Source organism: Glandiceps talaboti, chromosome 12 (assembly GCF_964340395.1).
Source record: "Glandiceps talaboti chromosome 12, keGlaTala1.1, whole genome shotgun sequence".
Lineage (NCBI taxonomy): Eukaryota > Metazoa > Hemichordata > Enteropneusta > Spengelidae > Glandiceps > Glandiceps talaboti.
Window position 1 is genome coordinate 10,675,975 of NC_135560.1, and position 26,867 is coordinate 10,702,841.

Below are 26,867 nucleotides of genomic sequence, written 5' to 3' on the forward strand. Positions count from 1 at the left end.
TAATTTTACCGTATCGCCATGATACATGCACTAGATTGTTTGTTGTGGCTTCATATAGTGCATTGTATATTTCGATCTACTTATTGCCCCCCCCCCCCCCCCCAATGAAAAGTGTGGCGTCTTCGTTGGAAGTCAGTGTGTCTAATACGAAACAAGACACACATACACACTAAGTTGTACATATACAGTATAAAGATACAAGGATGGAAAGGCTGTCGGACACAGTAAATGTTAAAAGCTAACAGGAAACGTTTCCTGATGGAGTGGTATCAGTTTGGCGTGGTGTCTTGTGATCTATTGGGTTCTGCAATACCAATCATATCATGATTTCGTACTATGCATTAAAGTATCACGGTCTGTAACCATGACAACAATTTTGACGAGTCAGTGTACAGATACACTCTAAAACTTGTTTGGAAAGCAAATCTGAGTCTTCAAAGTGTAAAAGACGTGATTAAATATCTGCACAGAGGCTTGGAGAGGACCTTTTTCCTGAATTATTGGTAACAAATAAATTATGTCATAGTTTCACTTTTCTGCTATAGCTGAATATCGTGCCTAATGAGAACTGCACCAGTACCTAGATATAATTCTACATTTTTTAGGACTTGGAATAATATGTTTAAAAAAACACACACGCACACACACAAAGAAATTACATTTACGAGAAATATTTTGTAACAAAACATTTATTTGTTGCCATTTACAGAGCAAATAGTGTACATTGTAATTTTCCATTGAAGACAAATTGATTTCACTCATTTGAAAACACAGAAAATAATAACATATATTTACATTGTTTCTTAAGAGTTGGATCAAAAAAAAAAGTACAAACACACAAAATCAAATGTACAAAATTTACAGTCTGTTTTCCACATTCAGAAATATAAAATTTGGTGACATGATAATGCAGAGTTATGACACAAGCCATGACACTGTAAATAGGAGAAAAATCATAAGTCTGGGGATTTAATAGAAACAAACGGATTTACAATTTCTGCCAGTGGTGGCGCTCTTACAGGTGTGCAATTTTGACCATACTGAGAGCCACAATTAGACTAGATTAGATTCACCTGCGCTTTCTTTTATTTTATTTTTTTTTACAAAGAGATGCAATATCAAGTAATATCAAAATCGAAATTGCACATTTCATACGCTCTGCTTGAGAAGTCTAAAATAAATTACTGTTGAGTCAATTATTTCGAACTCATGTTTATAAACTTGTAAACAATACCCACTTTATTCCTACATAATGCACATATGCCGTAAAATTTGTCCAACAGCAGACTTCTAACATGTATGGTTTAAATAAAGAATTTCCAACCTGAGCAAAATTTACAATTTAGAATATAACCACACAGAGTTATATTTAATATAGCCAATGAAGTTCGTCACGATATTCAGTACATAACTAGAGCAGACTTCTTCCACATCAAAACCAAGTGGACAGCCTGCTAATATTTTGAACATTTCATCTTTTTACTTTCTGCTTTAATTTGGATGACCTGTGGACTTTGTAACTGTTGAAGAATTGACTGGTACCATAGACCCTCCACAGGGTCTATGCTGTTACCCATATTTACCAGCAATGCCCTTAAAAGCCTAAAGTCTGAATCCCACAGTCAAATCTCGCGTTCTCATTTTTAGAGTTATCTTATCAGTGGAGCCTTCAGATTACATAAGATCGTTTTTTTTTTTTCACTTTTTCTGTAACTCTGCCAGACAACTGTTTTCTCACATAGATTTTAATCCTAATCTCACATAGAACTTCTTACATACTGCTCCCGTAACCTGTTCTGGGGATCTCAGAATTCAGAAACAAAAACAAAAAGAAAACTTTACTGAACCAGAGTAACCTTCCTCAAGAGCATTAAATGCCAGATTACAAAAACAATCCTTTAAAAAATGCTCAAAAAATACATCAAGCAGTGAAAATACTTGCTAAAATGTTATTTCAGTGGTTTTTTTTTTTTTATATAGTAGTCATTGTTTTCTTGGTTTGAATAAGTTGATGAACTATGAAGCATTCTGTATGCATGTTCCAGGCATCGTAGCTGAATCTAAAGACATGGCACGTTTATGGGCGTGACTTTGATCTCCATTCTGTTCAGATATAACCGGTAGATTTGTTGACATATTCATTGATATACTTGACCTGTAAAATGAAGAAGACAATATACAAGATATTTCAATCATCAGGTTGGTAAATCATAGTAATACATAGTTCTTGTCACATAACCAAGGGGTCTAATTACTTACAAGTAATGTTTCGTCTGTTCATATTGACTGAGTTTGTAAAACTCCGCTTACTGGCATTACTTTCAGATGGTCAGTTTGACACAGCCTGTCAAACTGACCAGGCAAGAAGCCTTAGTTGTGTGACAAGAACACTTCATTTTTAAACCAATACTGTTTATACAAAGAATTAGATATATGCTATGAATTGTTATTTGCTAGCAATTGTGATGAACATTACCAGTAACATACACGGGAAGGGGCAACTGTCAAATTCAACAAAGCTTTTTCAACATATGGCATCTTATGAATAATCATCTTGTTTGCCTGTCACACTAAATAAGTGCCAGTGGTTTTGTTTGATTCAGTTACAAAGTATCATACACTTTACATTGTGTAAAAAGTAATCATTTCTTGAACTGCAATATTTCAATGACTATACGAATCAAGGTTTTTCAATTCATATATTTAAAAAAATCCCACTACTTTCCATATATTCAATGCACGCGGCATCCCCTCACATGACACAACAAATCAAAGCATACCATAGTTACACAGATCTCGAAAAACACCCTGATGACCAGGACAACAACGATTGGGAGATGAAAATCTTACCTGTTATGTTTCATGTGACTCTTGACAAGATGACCGGCTGCTAATGCCGACATGAGAGATAATTCTCCCGCCATGACTGTACCACAGACTATTCTAGCCAGTGTCTGTGAATTTTTACCTGGTTGTGATATGGATGATCCTCTAACACCCAACATCTACAGACAGAAACGAGTTAACGTAAGTGTCAATATCTGTGTACAGCATTTGTACAAAAAAATACAGAATGCTGTAAAATTTGATGGAATACAGAAAATCTAACAAATATATTATAAGGAGAAAGTCTTGATTTGATAATCTGTATGTGGTATATTTCATGGAACATATTCACTTTTTAAAAGTTTTAGCAAACACTTTCTTAACTCACTACAAATTTCATGTCTTGCAACTAATGTACACCTAACACAATGTTGTATCTGCCTTGTGTATCTGCATAAAGTTTTTGTTGTGTTAGTTGTTATATATTATGTCAATACTTGATATCAACCAATCATTCTTTTCTGTAGATAAACATACTTGCATCAAGAGAATCAGACTAAGATGGAAGACTGCCATCCCACTGTACTAATCTATATTGATTACCCCACCCCCATCCCCTCCCCCTCAGGTAGATATACTTACATCAAGACAAGCAGCCTGAGGTGGAAGGATGGTACCACCACCAACTGTACCAAGCTCTACTGACGGCATGGTACATGACATGTACAAATCTTCATTATTCAACCCTGTGGTTTCCATTAAAGTTATACAGTTTGAACTGGCAATATTTTGAGCTGGATCCTGTTCACAAACAAAAACACTTTCATTTACATCTGAATAAAACACTTGTTTTAGAGAGACTGTGCAACTGTTCAAATACAGTAAGTATAGCCAACAATTTAATCAAATTTCCAGATATCGCCTAGCACTTATCATATGGGCAATGCTTTGAACTTAGTCTGCAGGGTAGAGTAAGCTGAACTTGTACATATTATCAATCTCACCACCAGAGGGCGCTGTTTACCACCACTGACATGTACATTTCATTTTCACTTGGACAGAAGTCAATCAAATAAGCCAGGGTTAAGGACTTTTGTAGTCACAAATCAACTCAGAACACAACTCAGAACGCTCTGAAATGATGATAAATGAAATAATGAAACAAAAATAAATAAGCTTACCTGTCCAGTAGCAATGTAAATGGCAGTAACAACATTGGCAGCATGTGCATTAAATCCCCCTATACTTCCAGCCATGGAGGATCCTACTAAATTCTTACTAATATTCAACTCTACTAAAGCAGACGCAGATGTCTTCAGCACCTGTGAATAGACAAAAATGTATCATATAGTCAACTGTATGTATTAACTTACACATATTGTACTATTCCAAAACAACACATTGAGGTGGCTGACATGTCAGTGCATTTACCTTGCGACCACAATTTTGTCTAAAAGTCAGTGTACTAAAAGACACATACTTAATACAGCGTGGTAAATTTAATCAACCCCAGCCAACACCTGGCAGGTTCAAACCCAGGCTGAGGAGGTAACAGGCATATGAGCCACCAACAACCAACAACCCAATGTTAGTGTTAGTAAGGAATTAGCATATTAGGTTACCAGACGTCTGAATTTTGTGGTAAACAAGTCTACTATATAAGAACCAATATAAACATGCCATGGACATTGCATTGCATAATCCATCATGTTGCATGTTGTATGACACCTTTTGTATTTAGAGTGTACATCCTTTACTCACCTGTTTAATGACATTACTTGGAATGGTACATTCACACACAACTGATTTACCACGTCCTTCCACCCAATTTATAGCTGCAGGTTTTTTATCTGTACAGTAATTTCCACTCAGACTGAGAACTTCAAGTGCTGGGAAGTAGTCCTGCATGATACGTAATGATTTCTCAACACCCTGTCCGAAAACATAAATAAAAAAATCCATTATAAATCCTGTAAAAACGAGATGTCTTTCACTACTGGGTTATAATAGATTGTAGTCAGGTCCCTGGCACAGACAATTTTGAGTGGCTGTGGTAGGAATGGCAGTTATTACTGTTTGCTTGACTGCCAACTAATTTGAGCCAGCATAATTTATGAATATTATAATACCATGTCTTCCCTTCCCTTCAATTACATAAAACACTCAATTTGTTTTTCCAGCAAACATTTCTTGAAAACAAATTTGAGCAAATACAATTTTTGACATACAAGTAACAATGTTGAAATTTTACATGAAAGTTTCAATAATTGAAGCATTGGAAATGTTAATGATTAGAGGGTGTTAGAATAGTTAGACTTACCTTGGATACCATGTTCATTCCCATAGCATCACCAGTGATAGACTGGAATCGTATAAACACGAGTCTACCAGCTACAGCAACTTGCAATCTCTGTAGTCTTGCAAATCTACTAGTGGAGTTGAAACTCTCGGCAACAAGGTCAAAGTTGTCAGGGTCATCCAACCACCTCTTGACTTCACTGTCAATCACAAAATAAGTGAGGTTAATGTTGTGAATTCACAAGGTGTGAAATGATGCCATTTACAAAGTCTAATCAAATCATATCAGTGAGGATTGATTCTGTCATCAATTATGCTGATGATCATAAACTTGATTTGAATCATATTGATCAGATCATTAATTTCAAATATATTTCACATACATTTCATACACATTACACTCCTCCAACACACACACACACACACACACACACACACACACACACTCACTCTCTCTCTCTCTCTCTCTCTCTCTCTCTCTCTCTCTCTCTCTCTCTCTCTCTCTCTCTCTCTCTCTCTCTCTCTCTCTCTCTCTCTCTCTCTCTCTCTCTCTCTCTCCCTCCCTCCCCCCATTTCATACACATTTCAACAAAACACTTTGCAAAAGAATATAAAACAAACTTACCTTGCCATTTGAGCATTTGGTAATCGTACAACTGGAGCTCTAGTCATACCATCAGCTAACAGACTACTCCTTGCACCACCACTCATCTGTACAAGTCATAAGACAATAAAAGTAGAATGATTTCATATATTGACACAAGGTTTGAAATGATCTTATCAACTTATTCAAGTCTGATCAAATCATATCAGTGAGGATTGATTCTGTCATCAATTATACTGATGATCATATAAACTTGATTTGAATCATTTTTAATCAGACCGGTATGAAAATGTCCCATGTTAATTTTCAAACATCAATTTCTATTGAATGCTATTGTATTGCTAGTCTCAGTACCTGCGATAACATTTTACCTCATGCTACAGGGTCAAAATAGAACAAGAACGTTGACTTATTCTCATGCGTGTCCACAGTAATGCATGTGAAGCGTGAGAAGCGAAAGTTATGATGTCAAACAAGAAATTGTATGTTCGTTATTTTAATGATGCGCCTAGGCAGTAATATTCTATTTCAGGTACTGAGAATTAACAATTATATGGATGGGGAGAGGGGGTGGTTGATTAAAAAGATGTCAAGAAGCAATGTCCATCTTTGACAAAACTGTGATTCTAAAGGTTACAAAATCTTTTGCTGGTAACTCTGTTATCTTATATTTCCCATTATAGTACACCTCAAGTCAGTATAATCTAGAATCAAAAATATTCATAAACATAGTTTTTTCCAACTTTACAAAATCTGAGACAGAGTAAAAATCTCAAAATTGTCATCAATTTCTAGAGCATGAAACCAACCTGTAGTGCTCTGCATCCTCTGTTTGTACTAGCTACTAAACACCCTTCTGTGGTTGCCATGGGAACATGGTATTGTTTACCATCCAATGGAAGTGGACCAGCCACTCCAACTGGTAGTGGCATGTAGCCTATGACATTTTCACAACAAGCACCATATACCTGGAAGGTGAAAGGTCAAAACAGATGAACATTTTTTGAATGAACTTTATTTGTTTTTATGTCCAAAACTTCTTGTTGTGAAAGTTCAGCACTCTCATGTCTTTTATGATTATTTGAAACTGTCATTTTTTTTAATCGGTCATTTTGACATGCTTGCTTCTCTATTCAGTGACAAGAGATTTAAGTCTGACAGATGAGCTAGTGACATGGCAGAGTGTGAGATGACAAAGACAGTTTATCAATTGATCCATTACACACACACACACACACACACACACACACACACATAAATTGAAATAATATTACTAATTTAATAATTTTGATCTTTATCTTTCAGGATATAATGAGTTCAGATGTGATTATTATGACAATAACGCGATGTCTAGCAGTCTTCTATATTTATCTACAATTTCGGAATTTACGAACTATAGGTTCCAAATATATTCTGGGTAAGTAAAAAGAAATATTCAGATTTCTCTGTAGATTGATGTAGCCTAGATTCAGTCAAACCTGTCAGGAATTGTGAATGACTTTGGTATTCTAACAATGAGAAAGAATTCTTGACCATTCAGTGCTTAGTAACAAAAGATTTCAAAAGGTATGATGGAAAATACTTGTTCTTGTCTGTGTTTTACGACGCTTTGAAAAATTTGTTCTTTTTGAAAAGTGTAAAATGTACGTAATCAATCACTTGCACGTAGGTATTTAAAGGTCACATTCCATCACAGTCTACTTTCTATGTACAAAGAAACTCGTACCCGGAAACTTACCTGGATACTCTCGTATAGTGAATGTGATCTCACTTTTTTTAAAGACTCAACAATAGCCAAGGAATCTAAACATGGAAGTAAACTTGAACATTTGATTTTTAAGAGATCTCAGGACTCTGCATTGTGTGAGTTTTAAAGAGATTGTATGACTTTGTCATGTATGAATGTGAAAAAGACGGAACCATGCCAACATTTTAGTACTTATTTTAGATAACAAGTAGTATTTTGTCATGGTATGGTAACCAAGGTAGAAATTCAAGAAAGTCTGCAAAATTCCTAACACTTTGAACAAAGTGTAGAAGTGACACACCATCAGACAGACAGACAGACAGACAGACAGACAGACAGACAGACAGACAGACAGACAGACATTAACTACTTCTTTCCAAACCATACTTACAAGTGAATAGTCATAGTTAACAAAAGGCAGCTTTTGTAGATGATGTTCTCCTTCAAGTTTTTTCAGCAATGTCTGCCTCCTAATGGAAACTCCACGTTCTGGATCAGCTAGAACACTTTCTAATTTGTAGGCAGGAATATGTTTTGCTTCAACCAACATAACAACTTCATCATCAAGCAGCTCTGAAGGACCTCGCTATGGAATCAAAGTACAAGGATATCCTTAATGCTAACATTATCATCACGTTTATATATTATTATGATTATGATACGAATTATCACAACAGAATGCCTTTTTCAATGTTCATTTTCAAAATATTTGTTCTACTTTTGAGTTATTTATGTTCCTTTACTTTCTAATTATGAAGTCATCAAACCCTATCAGGTAAATGTATGATTTGTTGACAAATAATTAAATGATCTAAGTCAAAACACTAAGTTCATACGTATTGTTTACATATGGACATCAAGCCAGTGTACATAGTACTACTAACAACTAGTAGACTTGTAATTTATTTAATTAGATGGACTGAACCTTTTCCAGTTAAATATTTGGCAATTCTGTCAATGGGCAAAAAATTAACGAAAAATAGTTGAACATTTTCTCTGCAAAATATTCAGGTTGAGTAAAAGTTGTAATAATGATGAGTTACCCTCAAAGGTACAAAAATTTGATAATTTACCTCAGGGTTGTTCAAGATAGCGACACATTCATCTAGTGGTCTTGGTTCCGTAATCACTGGTCCCTCAGTAGCTGATTCTGAACCAGATTCAGTGTTAGTATCATCAACATCACTATTATCAGTGTCAGTATCGCCACCAACGATGAATTTAGTTACAGGTGCTTTGTTTGTAGCTTTCTGCTTCTCCTGCTGCACAGTATTTTGTGAAACTTCTATGTCCCTCGACGGAAGCTGGTCATCAACTGTTTGTAATTGTTTACTTTGTACTTGAAATGCTCTTCTCCTAAGTGCTGTGTCAGTTGTGTCAATTCCACTATAAGTTTGTTGTTTTTCTAAATACAAAGCAACAAAAATTAACACATCAGAAAAGTTTGTTGTTGGACACAAATTACCATAACTACAAATCTATGAAAATTTTTGTTGACAGTCATGCAAATGTACAAACATGAAAATCAAGATCGCGAAAAAACACTGTTCACATGTTCCCTCTAATGCCAGACATTTGTGCAAAGTTTGATTGAAATTGATTGTGTGTCAAAAACTCGGCTGTACACAAACAAACAGACCTAAAGATGGACACGGATCATTCCAATAGCCTCCTCCAGAGAGTGCTCATTTGGGGATTAAAATAAAGTTGAAGGTCTTACCTTCTGTACATTTTTCTCCTTCTAAAGAGAAAACGGTCGACTTCTGTTCAGTAAGGGAAGGTGGTGTTAGCACTGTCACCACTTTCTTGATTCCTGGGATAGCTGAGTCTACTTTTTCTAGGAATATGTATTTGATAGCTAATATGATAGCTAGAGCCAGGGTGATAATCTGTTCAATGTTCATAGTGAAACCCCTGTTGTAAGAAAGAAATGTAATGTATATTAAAGTGGACATAATATGAACACTTCATACTGTCAGTGTATACCTAATATTCACTTGATATTATTAAATTGCATTTCTCAAAACAATCTTTGAGCAAGAAATCTACTGAACAAATCCTACACCAGTCATTTTGAACTTTCAAATCCATATTTGAAGGGCTATAAATATATACATGATGGTCTATTAAATTTAAATATTTTAGAATATTTTAAAGTTGAAACATGGACAACAACAGTTGTAAAATTATGAAAAGTTTTACTGTCACTACAAAAAAGTACCAACTGAAGTCAGACATTTTCTATCTTCAATACAGACTTGGGGTTCAAGGTTCAGTTCAATTAAAAATGTAAAAGAAATCTAGAGTTTTTTTGTAAAGAGGGTATCAGCAAATACATAAGCAGTAATTTTTGCAGTCATACACTTCAAAATTTTTCAAAAACTAAAACTTTTTCCAAAAAAAAAATCATTTTTTTATGATTCATTACTACATTTCAATAAGCTTGATTTCAAAAGTTATAAAGTACTTTTTGTAAAATAGTATGGAAATTATGAAGTACCGATGTATAATTTAGGCGGAAAAGACTAACCTTGAGAGGTAGAACTGCCAGAGTGGCATATCTGGTTGTATTCGTTTGGATTCATCCAAATCAAATAATGGCTTATTGTTTGGGAGATCTGTGGCTTCACCAGAGGCTGCAATCCATCGACTGTGTGCATGTACTAAAACCAACCCGGCAGACTATTTTGTCACAAAACGAGAAAAAAAAATGGGGTAAACCACACATCAAGAATAAAATACACAAATATGAATAACTGATACACAACTCTAGCGGAAAAGCTTTTTAATCAAATACATATTTTTGAAATATCCGACTGAGGTATGATTCTAGTCGGAAATTCTTACTATTTGTGTATTCATAAATGCAAACAAAAATTAGAATGACAATTCCTCCTTGCACATAGTAGTACTGATCTTATGTCATTGACCACATTTCACAGACAGCATTGTTTAAAATCAGTTATATAATGACTTTTAGGTGGTACACAACCGGAATTCCTCTAGACAACTGATAACAAATGTACATATATATATAATAGTTTTGACATATTTTTCCCATGTTACATGACTCTCTGTACAACAGGTTTTACTTTGTATGAAGATACTAAATGTGCAATTTTTTCAACTTTATAATAATGGTGATAATCATAAAATATTTTTACCATGATAACTTTGACTCTTTGTACAACGGGATTGGGTTTCCTGTCCTCCTCTTCTTCCAAGACTTGGGCAAACTGATTTAATTGCCAAACTGGTCTACCTTCTTTCATTTCTTCATTCAACTGTCAAAGAACAGGGATAAAAAACAATGTCAACGAGAACCAAGAACATGAAATTCTCTGTAGAATTGTGTGTGTATTTGTCTGCATAACAGAAAATCACTGGGAGCAATTCCCAGCACAAAAATAATATACCCCCCCCCCCAAAAAAAAAAAAAAAACCATGAAATTCTTGGTACCTGCAATAGCATTTTACATCATGTTAGAGGGTCACAATAGAATGAGATGGTCAACTTATTCTCACAAGTGCCCATAGCATTGCATGTGTAGCACTTGGAGCAGGAGTTATTGTGTCGACCAAGAAATCGAATTAGTCGTTATTTTTATGACAAATCTTGGTGGTAGAATTCTATTGCAGGTACTGAGAATCCAGTGATCTCAAGCACTAACTATCCAACCACATGCATATATGAGATAAAATGTACTGAGTCCAATAAAGTGATAGATAGCTGACATTTCGGGATCAACCCCTTCAATGAGCTAAAGCCTGACACTACTGAAAGTGTAGGAAATCTACGTCAGCTTAACTCCATTCAATCACGTGTCCACATGATGCTAAAATATTTGCATAAAAGTTTCATTCATAATATATCCATCAACATCATAATATCAATCAGTGAACATCTGCATTCATACACGATGTATCAAAGCAGAAAATATAAAAGACGGAGAAAACACACAATAAAAATTCAAAAGATAACCTACCTCCAAAACTAAAGATAGACAAGCTGGGAAGAAAGTCATAAAGACAAAATAACTTGCAACCACCGAGAGACAACCAAAACAACACATGACTTCCAATTGTCTGACACCAGATAAAGTACCCACACCGATAACCAACGCTTCTACCACTGTATCTAGAGTTATGATTGGTCCAAGGATGGCCATACCACGGGCTATGTTCTCACGAACTTCAGTCTGTACAGTAAAATTAGATTGAGAAGCATTTGTTATTTCACAATACATTATCCCTCACTTCAATTTCAAAGACAACAGACAAAATAAATATCAAATACAGTCAATGAAACAGTCTAAGATAAGAAACAGTCTAAGATAAGGAACTTCTGTTATTTCAAAATGCAATTAAAATTTCTCAAAATATGTATTCACTAACAAATTACTAAATCTATTGACAGAGAAATGTGCAAATTGTCGTCAAATATAGCTCTGACTCTGTGACTTGCTGAAGGTCCAAAGTATGATGGGTTAATAATTTTTCATCTCGCAAATAAAAGGTAGATGCAAAATGTTCTTGTGACTGTAAAGTATGTGATGAAGCTAAAACATTACCTGTGATGATGCACTCAAAGCAAATTTAGCCAAGGCACTAGCTTTAGATAGATCTATCAATAGCAGGAAGAAAGGTAACGCTTCGCTGTAAATAAAAGTCATATACAGATAATATAAGTATGTATGTAGTTATCGAAACACTGTCACAAATCTCACCAGGAGGATGAGGAAAGTGATCCATTTATAGGAGGGCTGAAGAACACACAGGGTAAATTGTATGATCCACACATGTAAAACATGGTTGAAGTGGTTGATTAATGTAGTAATGAAGCAATCAGTCTAATTGAAATGGAAGTTAGGAAAATTTCACCACAGAAATTGACCCATTTAATAAAGGAAGATTGAAGAACAAAACAAGGGAAAATCAAATTCATCATCGTGTACGCTCCTGTTAGTTTATTTATGGTGAACAAGAGTGCAGACCACATGAATCTTTCAGTCTAAGCACACTACTGACCCAGAAATTATGTATCTGTGTCAAATTCCAGACAAATCAAGTTAATCTCTAACTTAGGTGGCCTCTATGACATCACACCTTTATTGCAATGGTGTGACAACAAGATGACACATAGGCAAGACTCCACCTCTTGTTTAACTCCACCACTGGCAAACAGAAATGAGGTGATCAGCCAGACAGTAGCAACACTAACAAAACACACAGGACATGAACATCAAACCAAACTACAAAGGTTACCCTACGTCATGGAAAACAGACGTTCAGTAAATTTCTTTTTAGAGTATAGACGTGTATAGATGTCTAATGAGTTGATGTCTGATAATGATATGCTATCTACGGAACAAAGCTACCACAACAAAAGAAACTGTCATCAATCAACCTTGAAATACCACTTCATCAATTTAATTGATCTATAACAATCAATCCAGTCAGTCTAGCCATCGATGTAGTTCCAGTCTGGCAATTACTGTATTAAAATTACAATTTCTTAGACTTTAGTCATCACTCTTGCAACTTTCCCTTTTTTGTCAGTTCTATCTTTGACATAAATTTTCACTACATTAATAAATGTGAGCCTATTTGTAAAACAGCACTGCGGAACAAACAGAAACGGCCTTTTGTATTTGCCATTTGTTTTTTCACATACACCCGTGATCACCTCCATTTATAATTATAACTGTGAAAAGACAAAAACTGTGCCATCAACCATTTTGAGAACTTTTCCATGTAAAACATTCAATCAAAATTGTTCCTTTCAGGAACACCTTGGACGTGGTTTCACACATACATTGTACTAAAAAATTTGATTTTTTCATGTAAAGTTTTCTTTTGGGAAGGATTTATACCGTACTGTCTACATTTAAAAAGATGAAAAAGGGAACAATTGAAAAGAAACAAGTCTTCGTAGAACACAGCCCCATCCCTTCCCTCGAACACTTTACTTCTATGCGACTTTTGGGTGAATTTTTTTTTTTTTTTTGGTTATATTTTGACTCGGACAGTCAAAGGTCAAGTCAGGGTCCAATATATAGACAAACAGTCAAGTACACTTACTGCAAGCCAGTGACTTCTTTATCCATAAAATTTACAACTGCGGTACTGAAGACAAAACTTGAAAACATTGTAAATAGGCCTGCAATACCTGGGAAGAAAAAATGACACACCATTTTCAGTTAGATATTGCAACATTGATAACAATGAACTTGACAACTGCACAGTTAATCACAACATAAATAATACTTAGTGTGAAAACTGTAAATTTATCTATTTTAAGTTGTAAGTAAGTTTGTAAATGTAAGTTTATTTATTCTACACTCTGTTCAAAGTGTTAGGAATTTTGCCGACTTTCTTGAATTGCTACCTTGTTTACCATACCATGATGAAATATAATTTGTTATCTAAAATAAGTACTAAAATTTTGGCATCATGGTTCAGACTTTTTCATATTCATACATGACGAAGTCATACAATCTCTTTAAAACTCACACAATGCAGAGTCCTGAGATCTCTTAAAAATCAAATATTCAAGTTTACTTCCATGTTTAAATTCCTTGGCTATTGTTAAGTCTTTAAAAAAAGTGAGATCGCATTCACTATACGAGAGTATCCGGGTAAGTATCCGGGTACGAGTTTCTTTGTACATAGAAAGTAGACTGATGGAATGTGACCTTTAAATACCTATGTGCAAGTGATTGATTACGTACATTTTACACTTTTCAAAAAGAACAAATTTTTCAAAGCGTGGTGAAAACACAGACAAGAACAAGTATTTTCCATGACACCTTTTGAAATCTTTTGTTACTAAGCACTGAATGGTCAAGAATTCTTTCTCATTGTTAGAATACCAAAGTCACGCACAGTTCGTGACAGGTTTGACTGAATCTAGACTACATCAATCTACAGAGAAATCTAATTATTTCTTTTACTTACCCAGAATATATTTGGAACCTATAGTTCGTAAATTCCGAAATTGTAGATAAATATAGAAGACTGCTAGACATCGCGTTATTGTCATAATAATCACATCTGAACTCATTATATCCTGAAAGATAAAGATCAAAATTATAAAATTAGTAATATTTCAATTTGTATGTATGTATGTATGTATGTATGTATGTATGTATGTATGTATGTATGTATGTATGTATGTATGTATGTATGTATGTATGTATGTATGTATGTATGTATGTATGTATGCAGTGTTTTATTTAAGGGCGGTAAGTAGGTAAAATCTACCGGGGTTCGCACATCATTTTACCGGGGTTCCCCACCTAAACTATGATACATTGCATGGGAAGCACTACCAGTTTTACCTCTTTCCCCCTTTCTGTTACCGGGGTTCCCAAACCTTAGCAAAAACACTGTGTATGTATGTATGTATAACAACACATACAATACACATCACTTTTTCATAAATTCTAAAACTTGTTTTTATAAGATTTTGGCACACATTTCATCCCCTACCCATTTTCTATAAGGTTTCTAGCAGCCAAATCCATTTCTGGAAGGAAGTATTTTGATCTAATATGTCCAATTTTTTTTCTTCTGATTTTTGCAAATTTTTCATATGCACAGTTTATCAGCTATGGTTAAATACTACATTGTGTTAAATCTTTTTTGAATCATTTTAATTCTAATTTAATATTTGTCAATGTGATTTAATATTTGTATATCTGATTGTTAAATGTAACAAGAACTTTGGGTGTTGACTCAATGTACTAAACTAAACTATTTCATGAATTTTCAATACACTAATGTTAGACATGTGTGATTCAAAGGTGCAAACAGTAATTTGCAATGCCAGATTCTGTGATGAAATGTTCTAAATAAACTAGCATAACATAAAAGGAAGTAACCCATTCCTACCTCATCTGCAGAACAATTGTAGTTCCAGCCACAAATTTTATCATTACCCGTAAACATATTCATAGACACCATACAGATAGTAACAGTCAACGTTCCTACTATCACCTCCCATGGATGGCTCGCACAGAACCGTCCGTGCATATGAAAAAGTCCAGCCAACATTCTGTGTCCTAGTCTGTTAACAAAACACAAAATTATATTCAATTACTTTCTCTTATGTCTGGTTTATGAATTGAGATTTATGCAAACATGTCCCAAAATGGAAAACTTTGATCACGTAGTCTCTATCTTGGTACAATCCTGTTTGAATTGTCTTTTCGGTTACATCATCCATACATCAGCCATTGTCTATGACGACTGCTGACGACAAGATTGCATTTGCTTTGTCCATGACGGAGGCATGTATAGACTTAAGGATATAAAGACTGAAGAGCATGTTCTGTATTTTTGAGATTACTGGAGATGTACAAAATATATTCGCACTTTCATGAAATTCCTGTAGAAACTCAGACTCCTATAGAAACTCAGTGATGTCGACCACAATTACCTAAATATTCACTATTCATAACACAGCTACAACTTTTCAAGGAACAGAAAATCATTCGTCCTAAAACATAACATTGAAGTACTGAAAACTCTATAAGATAAATAAATAAATAAAAAAATACTAGGTTGGCAATCTCTTGTATGTTATGATTGCAGACAACTAGTTTGGCTATGTCTCGACAGTCTGTTCTGTATGGTACGTACTACATACAATGATCATGAAAGCTTGTCCTGCAAGGTTTCGCAAATCCACACATGTCATTAGCAAAATAGTTGTAAACCATTATCAAATCAATGCAAATAGCAGACTTACACATAAAAGATATAATCTTTTAAATCAAATAAAGTATTTCACTATTATATACCAAACACAATCATTATTTTCAACATTAAAAAACTCTGATGACAAGTACAGTTTTTGTAGAACGGCATTCGTAAGGTGGTTTCTTGACAGCCATACATCACGTTCTTTTTACATACATGTATATACGATACTTCCCAAAATGTACATATGTACATGATTGCATCATGCATGGTAGGTGAAACATCGTTGAATTCATATATATATAGCAAACTATTAAAAGACAAATAACTTCTAATACAATAATAAACTCAAAGATTTGCCAAAAAGTCAAGCAATCAAGATCACGGGATTACTATAATCTAAACTGAACTTTGTGAAAGGAAACATATCCTGTGAAATCTTGAACTATTTTCAGTGTACTACAAATAATACAGTTATGATTGCAGTTTTACTTGCACTATGCTGTTTGATTTGATACAGATTCATTACACTGACATTTGTAATGTTAAGCATAAGCATGCTGAGGACTCCACCTCAAATAATTCATACATTTTTACAGAACATTTTGTCATATGTATTAGAGTGACATTTTACCTATGCACCTTTTGGATATAAAATGCATTTATGCAGGCAAGTAATGCATCAAATAAATAGAACGAAAAATAGATCATTAAAAAAGACAGCTTATCCTTTTTTCTCTACAAAATAGAAATATGAGAGACAACACATCACCTATGTAGCTGCATCTTTCTTGTTCCTTGACTCAAACAACCAGTAATATGAGATAAGAAATTGATAATTTTTTCCTGGGAGACGTTAATTCAAGCAGATTGAGCAGATTGTAAAATCTTGGATCTTGAGAGCATAGAGAAGCTACGTTGTTTTTACTTGTCCATTTGTCCCAGCACCTCTCTCTCAAGTGATACACAGAAATCCTTTTTTTCCCAACATTAGCATTTCACCGGCAAACCGTCATGCCAACATCAGGCCACTGCCCTCATGAATATTAATTACCCTAATTAATTATTCATGTATTACATTAGTCGCCTCACCATGGTTTGATTATAAGGTTTCCTTACATAAAAAAGTCAATCGGTCAAATTTTACTTATGTGCGTTGTCAATTTGTCACAAAATGAGCTCAAAATTGAACAATTTTGCAGAATGCACTGAACACAAAATTGCAATTGATTGAAGTTATTGTTGATTAATCATGCAGAGCTTTTATACATTTGTGACATCATCACCTCACCCCATACTAAAAATCCCTGTCATTTTTGGACAATTCCATTTTCATCCCTACTTCAACATCACTTTAAAATATATAACATTTCCATTTCTCGTTCAAGTTCTCAATAGTAATCAAATCTGACACATACATGTGGTATTGCAAAACTGGACTATTTGTCATGTCAGTTTAGTTTTCTTTACAAAAAAACCAAATTTAATTTTCATGATTTTCACATCCCATGTACTTTCTCCCTCCACTTATCAATGGACTTTACCATGGGTTTGAGTCCACGATGTGAGCATGCACACACTGTGAGACTCAGACGTGCAAGCAAATGTACATTTCCACTAGCTACATCGTTTATGATTGGTGGACATCCATCAGCTCATCTTTTCATATGCAAATATTTTCTTTGGTAAGTTTGGGGATACCTTCCGCATGCTCAGAGCATGCTGTAACACTCTTTATTCAGGTTGGACTATTCCATTTCAGTTTTGTTCCACATTTCTGTTGTATTACAATTTTACCTTTTGCCCGACCATGTTTTATTAGAAGAATTCTGCAATAACATATATATGTCAGTGTAGTTGTCTCTATTTTCTCCACACCAATCAGTCAAAATTACCCCTCAATAACAGTGAGGGTTAGTCACATGTCTAAGCATATGTTATATGCATGTTTTATTGTTATCATTTATTTCTGTGTTGCTGGGATTCCAATGGAAAAATGTAATTTCCTTCACAGATTTTTGAAACTGTATCACAATGTACAATATTTCTTAGGTCAAAAAATATATAAATTGGTGTTATTTCAATTTGTTAACCATTGAAGAAAGTGAAATATCTTACATGATTTTTCACCAGAAACTGAAAAGCAATCAATCTAAAGTTTTAGAATGAAATTCACATAATTTCAGAAGCAACAAATTAAAAAACTTGGAAGTATTTTCATTTGATGTTTGAAATTACTGATAAAGGAAAACTTGAAAAGAAATAGGCAATTTACAAAAATATACGTTCAAAATGAAAAAATACCCAAACTATTTTGATCAATCTGGCTGTCCTGCTTACAGACAATGGGTCAAAGTTGACAGGTCAAATCTGACATTTGAAAGGTTAATGCCAAAATGATGGCAATATCTATAGAAATTAATTTAAATTCCCTTCAATTTCAAGACCCTGTTATTTTCAAATGTGTAAACAGAAAGCAACGACATTCTGTTTCATCCTACTCTGGAAGTTCAATCTAAAATTAATTCCACAACAGGTCTACTTCAAAGAGTTCTGAGAGTTTGTGCAGTTAAATTTACAAATCTTAGCATGTATTATTAAAGTATTTCATCTCATCTATTGTAATGTCATTCACCAATAGCATGAGTAGACAAAACCTGTTCACACATAATCCCCTTACATAACAGGAACAAAGTACAAACCATAGTTAAACAAACTCACATGTTCTGTCATGCTGTAAGCGCTACTTACATTGGAACATGGAAGTATAACAAACACCACTGTAAACCTAGATAGTTTTGCTACTAGAAGTTTACAGTCTTCAGCAAGTTCTCAAAGACTAATTTTTACTAATTACCAGACTTGTTTTCATGTAAATGAAGACATTTTAGTCACTAGTAACTATTTTTGCATTTTTGGTTTCCCCGACATGAAAATAAGTTTAGCAAAAATATCCAAGTTTACAATATATTTATAAAGTGTACAGCTGATCACACCATTACAATCCTAAATTATATTAGTGTACATATGATCATATTTCATTCAAGATATATTACTGCACATATTTTATGTAAATCCCTTGCACTCACATGAGGTACTAACATGAAAAGATGGTTTAGCTCTGATTTACATGACTTTACAACAGATTACTTTTCTTTTCTTCAATTTTTTTCTTTTTTTCTTTTTAAGAACACTTGTCAAAGAGTATTTCACACTAATGGAAATGAAAACTGAAGGGTATGATCTGATCACTGCCCCATTGCTGCTGCCCCCAAGTGGTTACTTTTGTAAAATCTTTTGTTCTTTCAATAAACGCCACGTCACAGACATGTATGGAATTTTGGCTCTTGCCATTCCCCCACCCTACCCTATTTTCTAAAAAAAAAAAAAAGACCAAAAAGACCCCACATTATTGAACTCTAGGTTAGTCTATGCTGAAATCACTCCTGCTTCACAGATTCCTATCAAAACATAGATTCAACCATCCTAATACTAGTACACTTAGAAATTTATAATAGATCTATGCAGAACAGAAATTTGTGTATGAATGCATTACATTTTTGTGTGTGTAAAATATTCCCAATTTTCTGCAACAAAAGGCTGAATTATATAAAGAAGAATTGGTCTCACATGTAAACACCCAGCAATCTCCAAGATTTTATACGAGTTTCCATTTTGTCACTCAAAACTACCACAGAATGTCGCTATTCCATGTCATTACTCATGCACGAACTTGAAGATCAAGATCTCAATATCTGTTAAACATAGTTCACTTCTAAGTTCTTTGTATTTTCTATCATTTTTTTTAAACCAAAAAGGGGTCCCCCACAACTACAACCACCAACACCACCACCAACACCAACACCACACCCCAACCTACCCTCTAATTTGATTACCAGTACGTAGGGTGTGATAAAAAACTTTTGTGTATATGTGTTCACACTTTGGAAAATGTCGAACTATAGGCAGGAGATGTCAAATGATTCAAATAACTACGACAAATGTATGATAACGTAATCTTACACTTAAAGAATATTGACAGCATAAATTATAATTTTTTTCCATGAACAACAATGGTGGGCTTGCCTTCTAGTTTGATATCTGTCTCAAAACAATCATTACAAGTTTTTCTGCACCACCAAGCAGTGTGCCCACCACACAGCAAATTTGATATACTACAATAATTTTTGTAACACAGCAATTTAGTGTTCACCCACCTCTTACTATGTAATGATTCAAAACACAAGAAAAGCCAGTTATCTGTATATCATTTTGGCACATAACAATTTTTTTTTTTAATGTGATCAGCAGGCACACTGCCAATCACAATGTCAATCCAACAAGAATAGCTGTCAACGTATCATTCACAAAATTAGGATGTAGACTCTCCTTGATGGAAAATAACAATTATACAACTAATTTTGAATATTTGATCTCACCTGCAGAACTCATTCATTCGCGATAGTAGATAGAGCAGAAAGCATCCACATTGTTGAAACACACCCATTAACCCCGGAAATTCCATTTTTACATACATGTACACTGACCACTGGACAATCAACCCAGTGATTACACTACATGGTTGCACCTACTTATATCAAGCTTCACACAAAAGACACAGGCACACAATAGAATATGATTATGATAACTTAAATAATATGATAATTATACCTATAAGTGTATTTTAAACCAGAGATGATCACTAAGGACAGATGCCCAGTAAAATACAGGGTGCACAATGCATGGTAAATAGGTTTGGGTGCAAGTAACATGATAAAAAATGCCTACTAGTACTAGTTCAGATCATGACAGCAAATGGTGAGTAAATATTATAAGAGTAGTAAACAATTCAATTGAAAAGACATTTTGTTTTTGCCAAAAGTCAGTAGATACGATGTTAACAGAAAACAATAAATAAAGAAATAAGTCATGGGTAGGATAAAGATAAGTCAAAAACTGAAACAATTAAATAAGATACTAACACCTGGGAATCATCTCCTAAAAACATGTAAGTCACAAACCAGTTTTCTCTGATTCACCATGTGGGGGCACAATCAAAGGGGAGTCCTTCGCTAGTGAGTGTTAGTTTTCTTTTGAAAATAGCATGCAGTTTTAGATTTGATGTCTTAAAAGCGCCCTACCTAATGTCAAAATACATGGAGAGTACAATGACAATTACTAGGTTCAAGCCTATTTTGAAGAAAAAACGAAATTGTAGTACCATACTGGAGTGTACATGGTCACTAAGTGAGTGCACTCCCGGTAGTTACGCCTATATCACCATCACTCAAGGTATTACACGCCAAAACATTACATTACATTATAAACTATAGTATATTAGTATTGTTTACTACAACAAAAACACAGAAATAGGGCAAAGCTAAACTATCCCGTGTAGAAGTAACTGGAAGTATGTTACTTCCAACAGACAGTTCATCACATTATCTCTTTTTACTTCATGATAATAAAAACAATGGATTCTCAAAAGAATGAACTGCCTGGCCTTGTCAATCTTGCACTTCCACAGCCTTCACGCCCATCTTCAGCTCACGTGGAGTCAAAGGTGAGAGATACCAGTATGACATAATAAAGTCTTGATAGAAGGATAACATATTGATGTAATAGGAGATTGAAGAGGTCAGTGTTATACAGGCCATAGATAATCACAATTCACCCGATGGCAGTTTTACTTCTAGTGATAAACTAACAGATTGCAAAACAATGTACACGTACCAATTTTCAGTCAGTTGAAATGTCTATGTGAAACAGTACAAGACAATATCTTCACTAATAAAATACATTCATCAGGTCCGTAAAACATAGTAATATTATAATTAGTTCTTGTATCACTATGTCACTAATGGTAAAGCCAGCAAATGAACAGGCAAAAATTACTCTAATTGGAACCCTTGATCAATTTCAAAAGTACAGGAATGAATTATTTCTACAGTAAAAGACAATGTGATTATGTTGATGTATTTCCTTATGTAATTATAACAACATGTACTTAAGTATTGTTGTAGTACAGATGAAGCACACATGTAGCACACATGAACACAGGCAACCACTTGTTATGGCGTTATTTGATAGACATACTGTTTGAATTACATGGTGTACGAGTCAAAGGAATTGCAACATCATCACTAGGATCCACTGGAAACAGGAATTAGTTTCTATCTAATTTCAATTTGTTTGTCAATCTATGTACAGTATACTGGGACAGTATAATCATAACAATTGTTTTATTCCTTCAATACAATTTTACTCACAATGGGATGACAAAGAAGCAAACATGATTATTATTAGCTGACAGGAAGGGAAAGTTCCAATTCATCAGAACTATACTAACTATGCAGTCTTGTTATTTAAATCTATTAGTACACTGTCATTTTTTTGTATATATTGCTGCATTCTAATAAAACTGTACACATGCGTGATTACGAAGTCAATTGACAATTACAAAAAATTATAAAGTTGTTAAAATCTGAATCAACTAGGACAACAAAGTTGTTATATGTAATTATAAAGACAGTTTAGTACATCTGTAAGCTAGTTGAGTTTCCTCTAAAAAAATATGTTTTACCAGGATTACCTATCAAAACTTATGGTAAGGTATTGGGAAATCTACAGAAGGTTCCAGATTACTCTGTTATTGAGGTTCCCATGCTAAACCTCAGGGCTCGAAATTCGCGGTAGTCCCGCGTCCACAGACTACCAATGTTTGTCTCTGGGCTACCAAATTATGTGAGTGGTAGCCCAATTGGGCTACTAAGTTTTGAATGAAACTGTGACACCCTGACTCCGACACCTTCCCGGGTCGGGGGCCTCCGAGGTCGCAGTCCTGTGGGACGTGTTCTCGCCAAAATTAGCGTCAAAATCTGTGCGTCTTTTCCAAATTTGCATCCACACTACATGTATATCAAATGTACACGAAATACATGTACACTGTACACGTCATTCTTCCGTTCATCGTATACACAGCTTGTACTTCCAAAATGTCACAACAAAACATTTATATGCAACAATATTCTGTATAGCGATTTAATGTTATCTTTCTGTACTTTCAATTTCCCATGGTAATCACTCTCTGGAAATATGCTCTTCGGCCCGGGCCCTTTCGGCTCTTCTCGGAGTCGGAGTACAGTACACTCTCGGTACAGCACTGCAGTAACTAAATTCCATTACATGAATGACAGCTTTAACTTTCAACTTGACAGAGACACAGTTGTAGTGGTGTTTGATAAAATTTTATTCTAATGAGAACTGTTAACTTGGTATACACCTACAGATTCTTTTATTCTTGAACGATGCCTAAAACATTCCGTGTGTAAACCACGCTCACGCAACCCCTGAGAGCATGCAGTGGTGAATGGTAAATTCACGTAATGCATTCGATCTAGTATAGTAGTAGCAAAGCTCAAAAGAAAGTTGAAGTTTTAGTGAGAATGAAATGGTGACATGATGATTTGAATTTATATGAGTGAAGTTTTCAGCATGGACTGTCTGCTGATGTGGTCTTAGACTCTGTTTGATTATCCCTTCGCCCATGAATGGAAGGGGCTTTGCCGTAATGGTCGTCATGTATTGATACAAATCCTGTCTAACCCGTCTGTTAATAAGTAACCAATCACGTGGATAGATAATGATAACAGCACATCGTTTCTAAACTACCCAAGACGTAGTCTCCACATCAGGAAATGGCCATGGGGCTTATGAAACTGTTTAAACGTTTTCCATACGTTGAATCATATTCAAATTTTACAGGTCTCACTGCACCAAGAGATTTAGATAATAGTTACAAGTACGAACTGCGACTTCATGGTTTTTCTTCATTGCAATGATAACCGTACGTTGTAACAGTAAGCCTCATACGGGGTCCCTCTTTATGACACGTCCCCAGAGACACATACATGCAAAAAATTGCGTTCCCAATGTCAAATATGGCATGTAATACACACAAATAACGTGTTAACGTGACTCTTAAGTTTAATATTCAATCAATCATCGAATTCAATACATCATATAGTTACATATATACACAGACACCATTAATTTAGGAATGCATGGATATGGGCTACCAGTCATTGCTCTCGGGCTACCAATTTTTAAAGATGGTAGCCCACCTGGGCTACCAAGAAAAAAACCGAATTTCAAGCCCTGAACCTTCATATCAAAACTAAGCAAAACACACTGCTATCATCGTAAATATATTGGTCACATGACAATATACGCAGAACTGTTCTGGTCATTTCTTTAAATATTATAATTTTTTTTAAGTAACCCATAAACAATACAAGAAACATACATTTGTATTAGCTGGATGTGTTATAATAATATGACATATATGCCTACACAAGTGTGTGTGTGTGTGTGTGTGTGTGTGTGTGTGTGTGTGTGTGTGTGTGTGTGTGTGTGTATATGTCTGTGTGATGTATGTATGTATGTATGTATGTATGTATGTATGTATGTATGTATGTATGTATGTATGTATGTATGTATGTATGTACAATGTATGTATGTATGTTCTGTATGTATGTATGTATGTATGTATGTATGTATGTATGTATGTATGTATGTATGTATGTATGTATGTACAATGTATGTATGTATGTATTTCTGTATGTATGTATGTATGTATGTATGTATGTATGTATGTATGTATGTATGTATGTATGTATGTATGTATGTATGTATGTGTGTGTATGTTTGTACGTGTGTGTGTGTGACATGTATGATGTATGTATGTATGTGTCTGTCTGTCTGTCTGTCTGTATACATACATACATACATGCATGCATGTACAGCCTGTGCCTGTACCTGTGTCAGTGTGCACTTGTAAGTCTATGCGGTGTGCTTCTTTGTAAAAATTGATCATATGCAAATATACTGAGAACTGTGAACACTGTGAATATCACTATATTGACACTAACATCAAAACAACATATAATTGTTATTTAAATTTGTTGCTAAACACAAACCTACAATCCAGCTGGCCAATCACACATGAAAGAATTGTCAACTTCCGGCTACAAGACATCGAATTTCACCAACACGCAACATTTACTACAATTCATGGATAAATCCGTGAACAATTATATGTAACTTCACGAAAAAATGGTCTGTTGGGTTTCCGACATATGTAATCATACCACACAACTAACTGCGAAGTTCAATGTCATCTTTCCTACACTACACAGTCTACCGGTACTCTACGTAACATGCGTAACGCTACATTATTCATAGTACGATGAACACAGATGACTACATTTAGATTTTTTCGGCTTATAACAAACAAAACGCTTAAATCAACGATTATTAAACAAAACAAAATTACAACCTTAGAAATATCAAATATAACATCACTCATCAGAATATTTCAAAATTCAAATTTAATACTGTCGAATGCTAAAAATAAAAAAAATGATTTCTCACCTAGTTCTTGATTCAAATTAAATAAAATTCACTTCCGCCCCAACCGTACGTTCTTTTATGTCCGACTGCCTTAAAATTGTCTTCCTTGTTGTTTTGCTTATAAAAATATTCAGTGTTGAATCGGCCAATGTCACCTCTTCGTGTACATCTTGCTTTCGATCATGGCGTAAATCGGGAACTTACGTCATACCACGACACTCCCATCGTGCATTGCGATATAAAGCCGCTTAGGAAACTCATAAAAAGCGATCAAACCCTTCAACACTTTGATGTTTATCAAACATACGACAGCTTGCTCGTACTAGTCCTCATATCAACTCAACAAACTCATGATTTTCTTTAATTTATTAGATATATACTAAAATCAGAATATGCAAAACTTTATTGCGCCAATATCTACATATAAAATTGCCTTCTCGGCTATCGTATAAAACACATTCAAATGTTTGCCTTTCCTTCAGTTCTTCCACTCTCAGCTGTCAGTAGAAAATACAGTATGGTAGAACACAGATTTTTCATAAGTTGTCAAGGAGTGACAAAAGACAACAACTGGACAGCGTCTGTGTCGTAATACACTGTACATGCACTGTAAAGTTTATCTACCGTTTGATGAAAGGATTATATATGCAACATTCACGTGCGATCATTTACCTTACATGTACTAGCTTACCACTGTGCCAGGCCTATATCATCATTCAAAGTTCGTACCGCTGAGCATTTGTTGAACATCATAAACACTGGAGATTGCAAGTAAAATTGTCAAACTGAAAGTTTAACCATTACTATGTAAATTTCCAAAAGATTTATTTTAACCACTAAAACCAGTAAAATATTATGCTAAATCTACCGGTTTTCACTTTAAATTTGATGATGCAACGAACTTCTTTGCACTGTGCCTGACAATAATGTAACAACGACGTACCGAGTTAAGTGTGTGGAGACTTCCAATACCATATATATGCATATCTAGTATATATATATATATATATATATAATGATTCTAACAATATCATAGCTTAGACCAAACAAAATCATAAGAATGAATCTAAATGAAATTAAGTGACCGTACAACTTACAACTTACAACTCGCAAAGCCACGCTGTTGCTGTCTCTACTAGTACTACGATATAACTATCCATGTAAACCTGACTCAACCTTATTAAACCGAAGTCTACTCAGCAATAACATGTTATTGCCACTGGCAGACGGTTGTCGACACTGGGATGACCGAGCTTCATGAAGAATTAAAACAATCAT

The 26,867-nt window shown here is 34.6% G+C and overlaps 1 protein-coding gene across 1 annotated transcript; it reads right to left on the reverse strand.

The window, feature by feature from the left end:
• Positions 1–700: 700 nt before the first annotated feature.
• LOC144443165 (3-hydroxy-3-methylglutaryl-coenzyme A reductase-like) lies at positions 701–25,795 on the reverse strand. Its single transcript, XM_078132537.1, has 19 exons — positions 25,611–25,795; positions 15,369–15,543; positions 14,433–14,544; positions 13,557–13,644; positions 12,047–12,131; positions 11,462–11,674; positions 10,640–10,759; positions 10,006–10,157; positions 9,196–9,389; positions 8,549–8,880; positions 7,867–8,061; positions 6,538–6,696; positions 5,750–5,835; positions 5,147–5,324; positions 4,588–4,758; positions 4,008–4,148; positions 3,469–3,627; positions 2,851–3,005; positions 701–2,155 (listed from the first exon to the last, which is right to left on the reverse strand). The coding sequence occupies exons 2-19, from the start codon at positions 15,528–15,530 to the stop codon at positions 2,017–2,019; spliced, it is 2,841 nt and encodes a 946-aa protein (XP_077988663.1). The 5' UTR covers positions 15,531–15,543; positions 25,611–25,795; the 3' UTR covers positions 701–2,016.
• Positions 25,796–26,867: the final 1,072 nt, after the last annotated feature.

Excerpts from the sequence above, each read along its gene's own strand:
- LOC144443165 (XM_078132537.1), bottom strand. The coding sequence starts at position 15,530 with ATGTTGGCTGGACTTTTTCATATGCACGGACGGTTCTGTGCGAGCCAT. Across the intron at positions 10,760-11,461 it reads GTCTATCTTTAGTTTTGGAG|TTGAATGAAGAAATGAAAGA; the intron begins GTAGGTTATCTT and ends GTTCTTTGACAG. Across the intron at positions 2,156-2,850 it reads AGTCACATGAAACATAACAG|GTCAAGTATATCAATGAATA; the intron begins GTAAGATTTTCA and ends TTCATTTTACAG.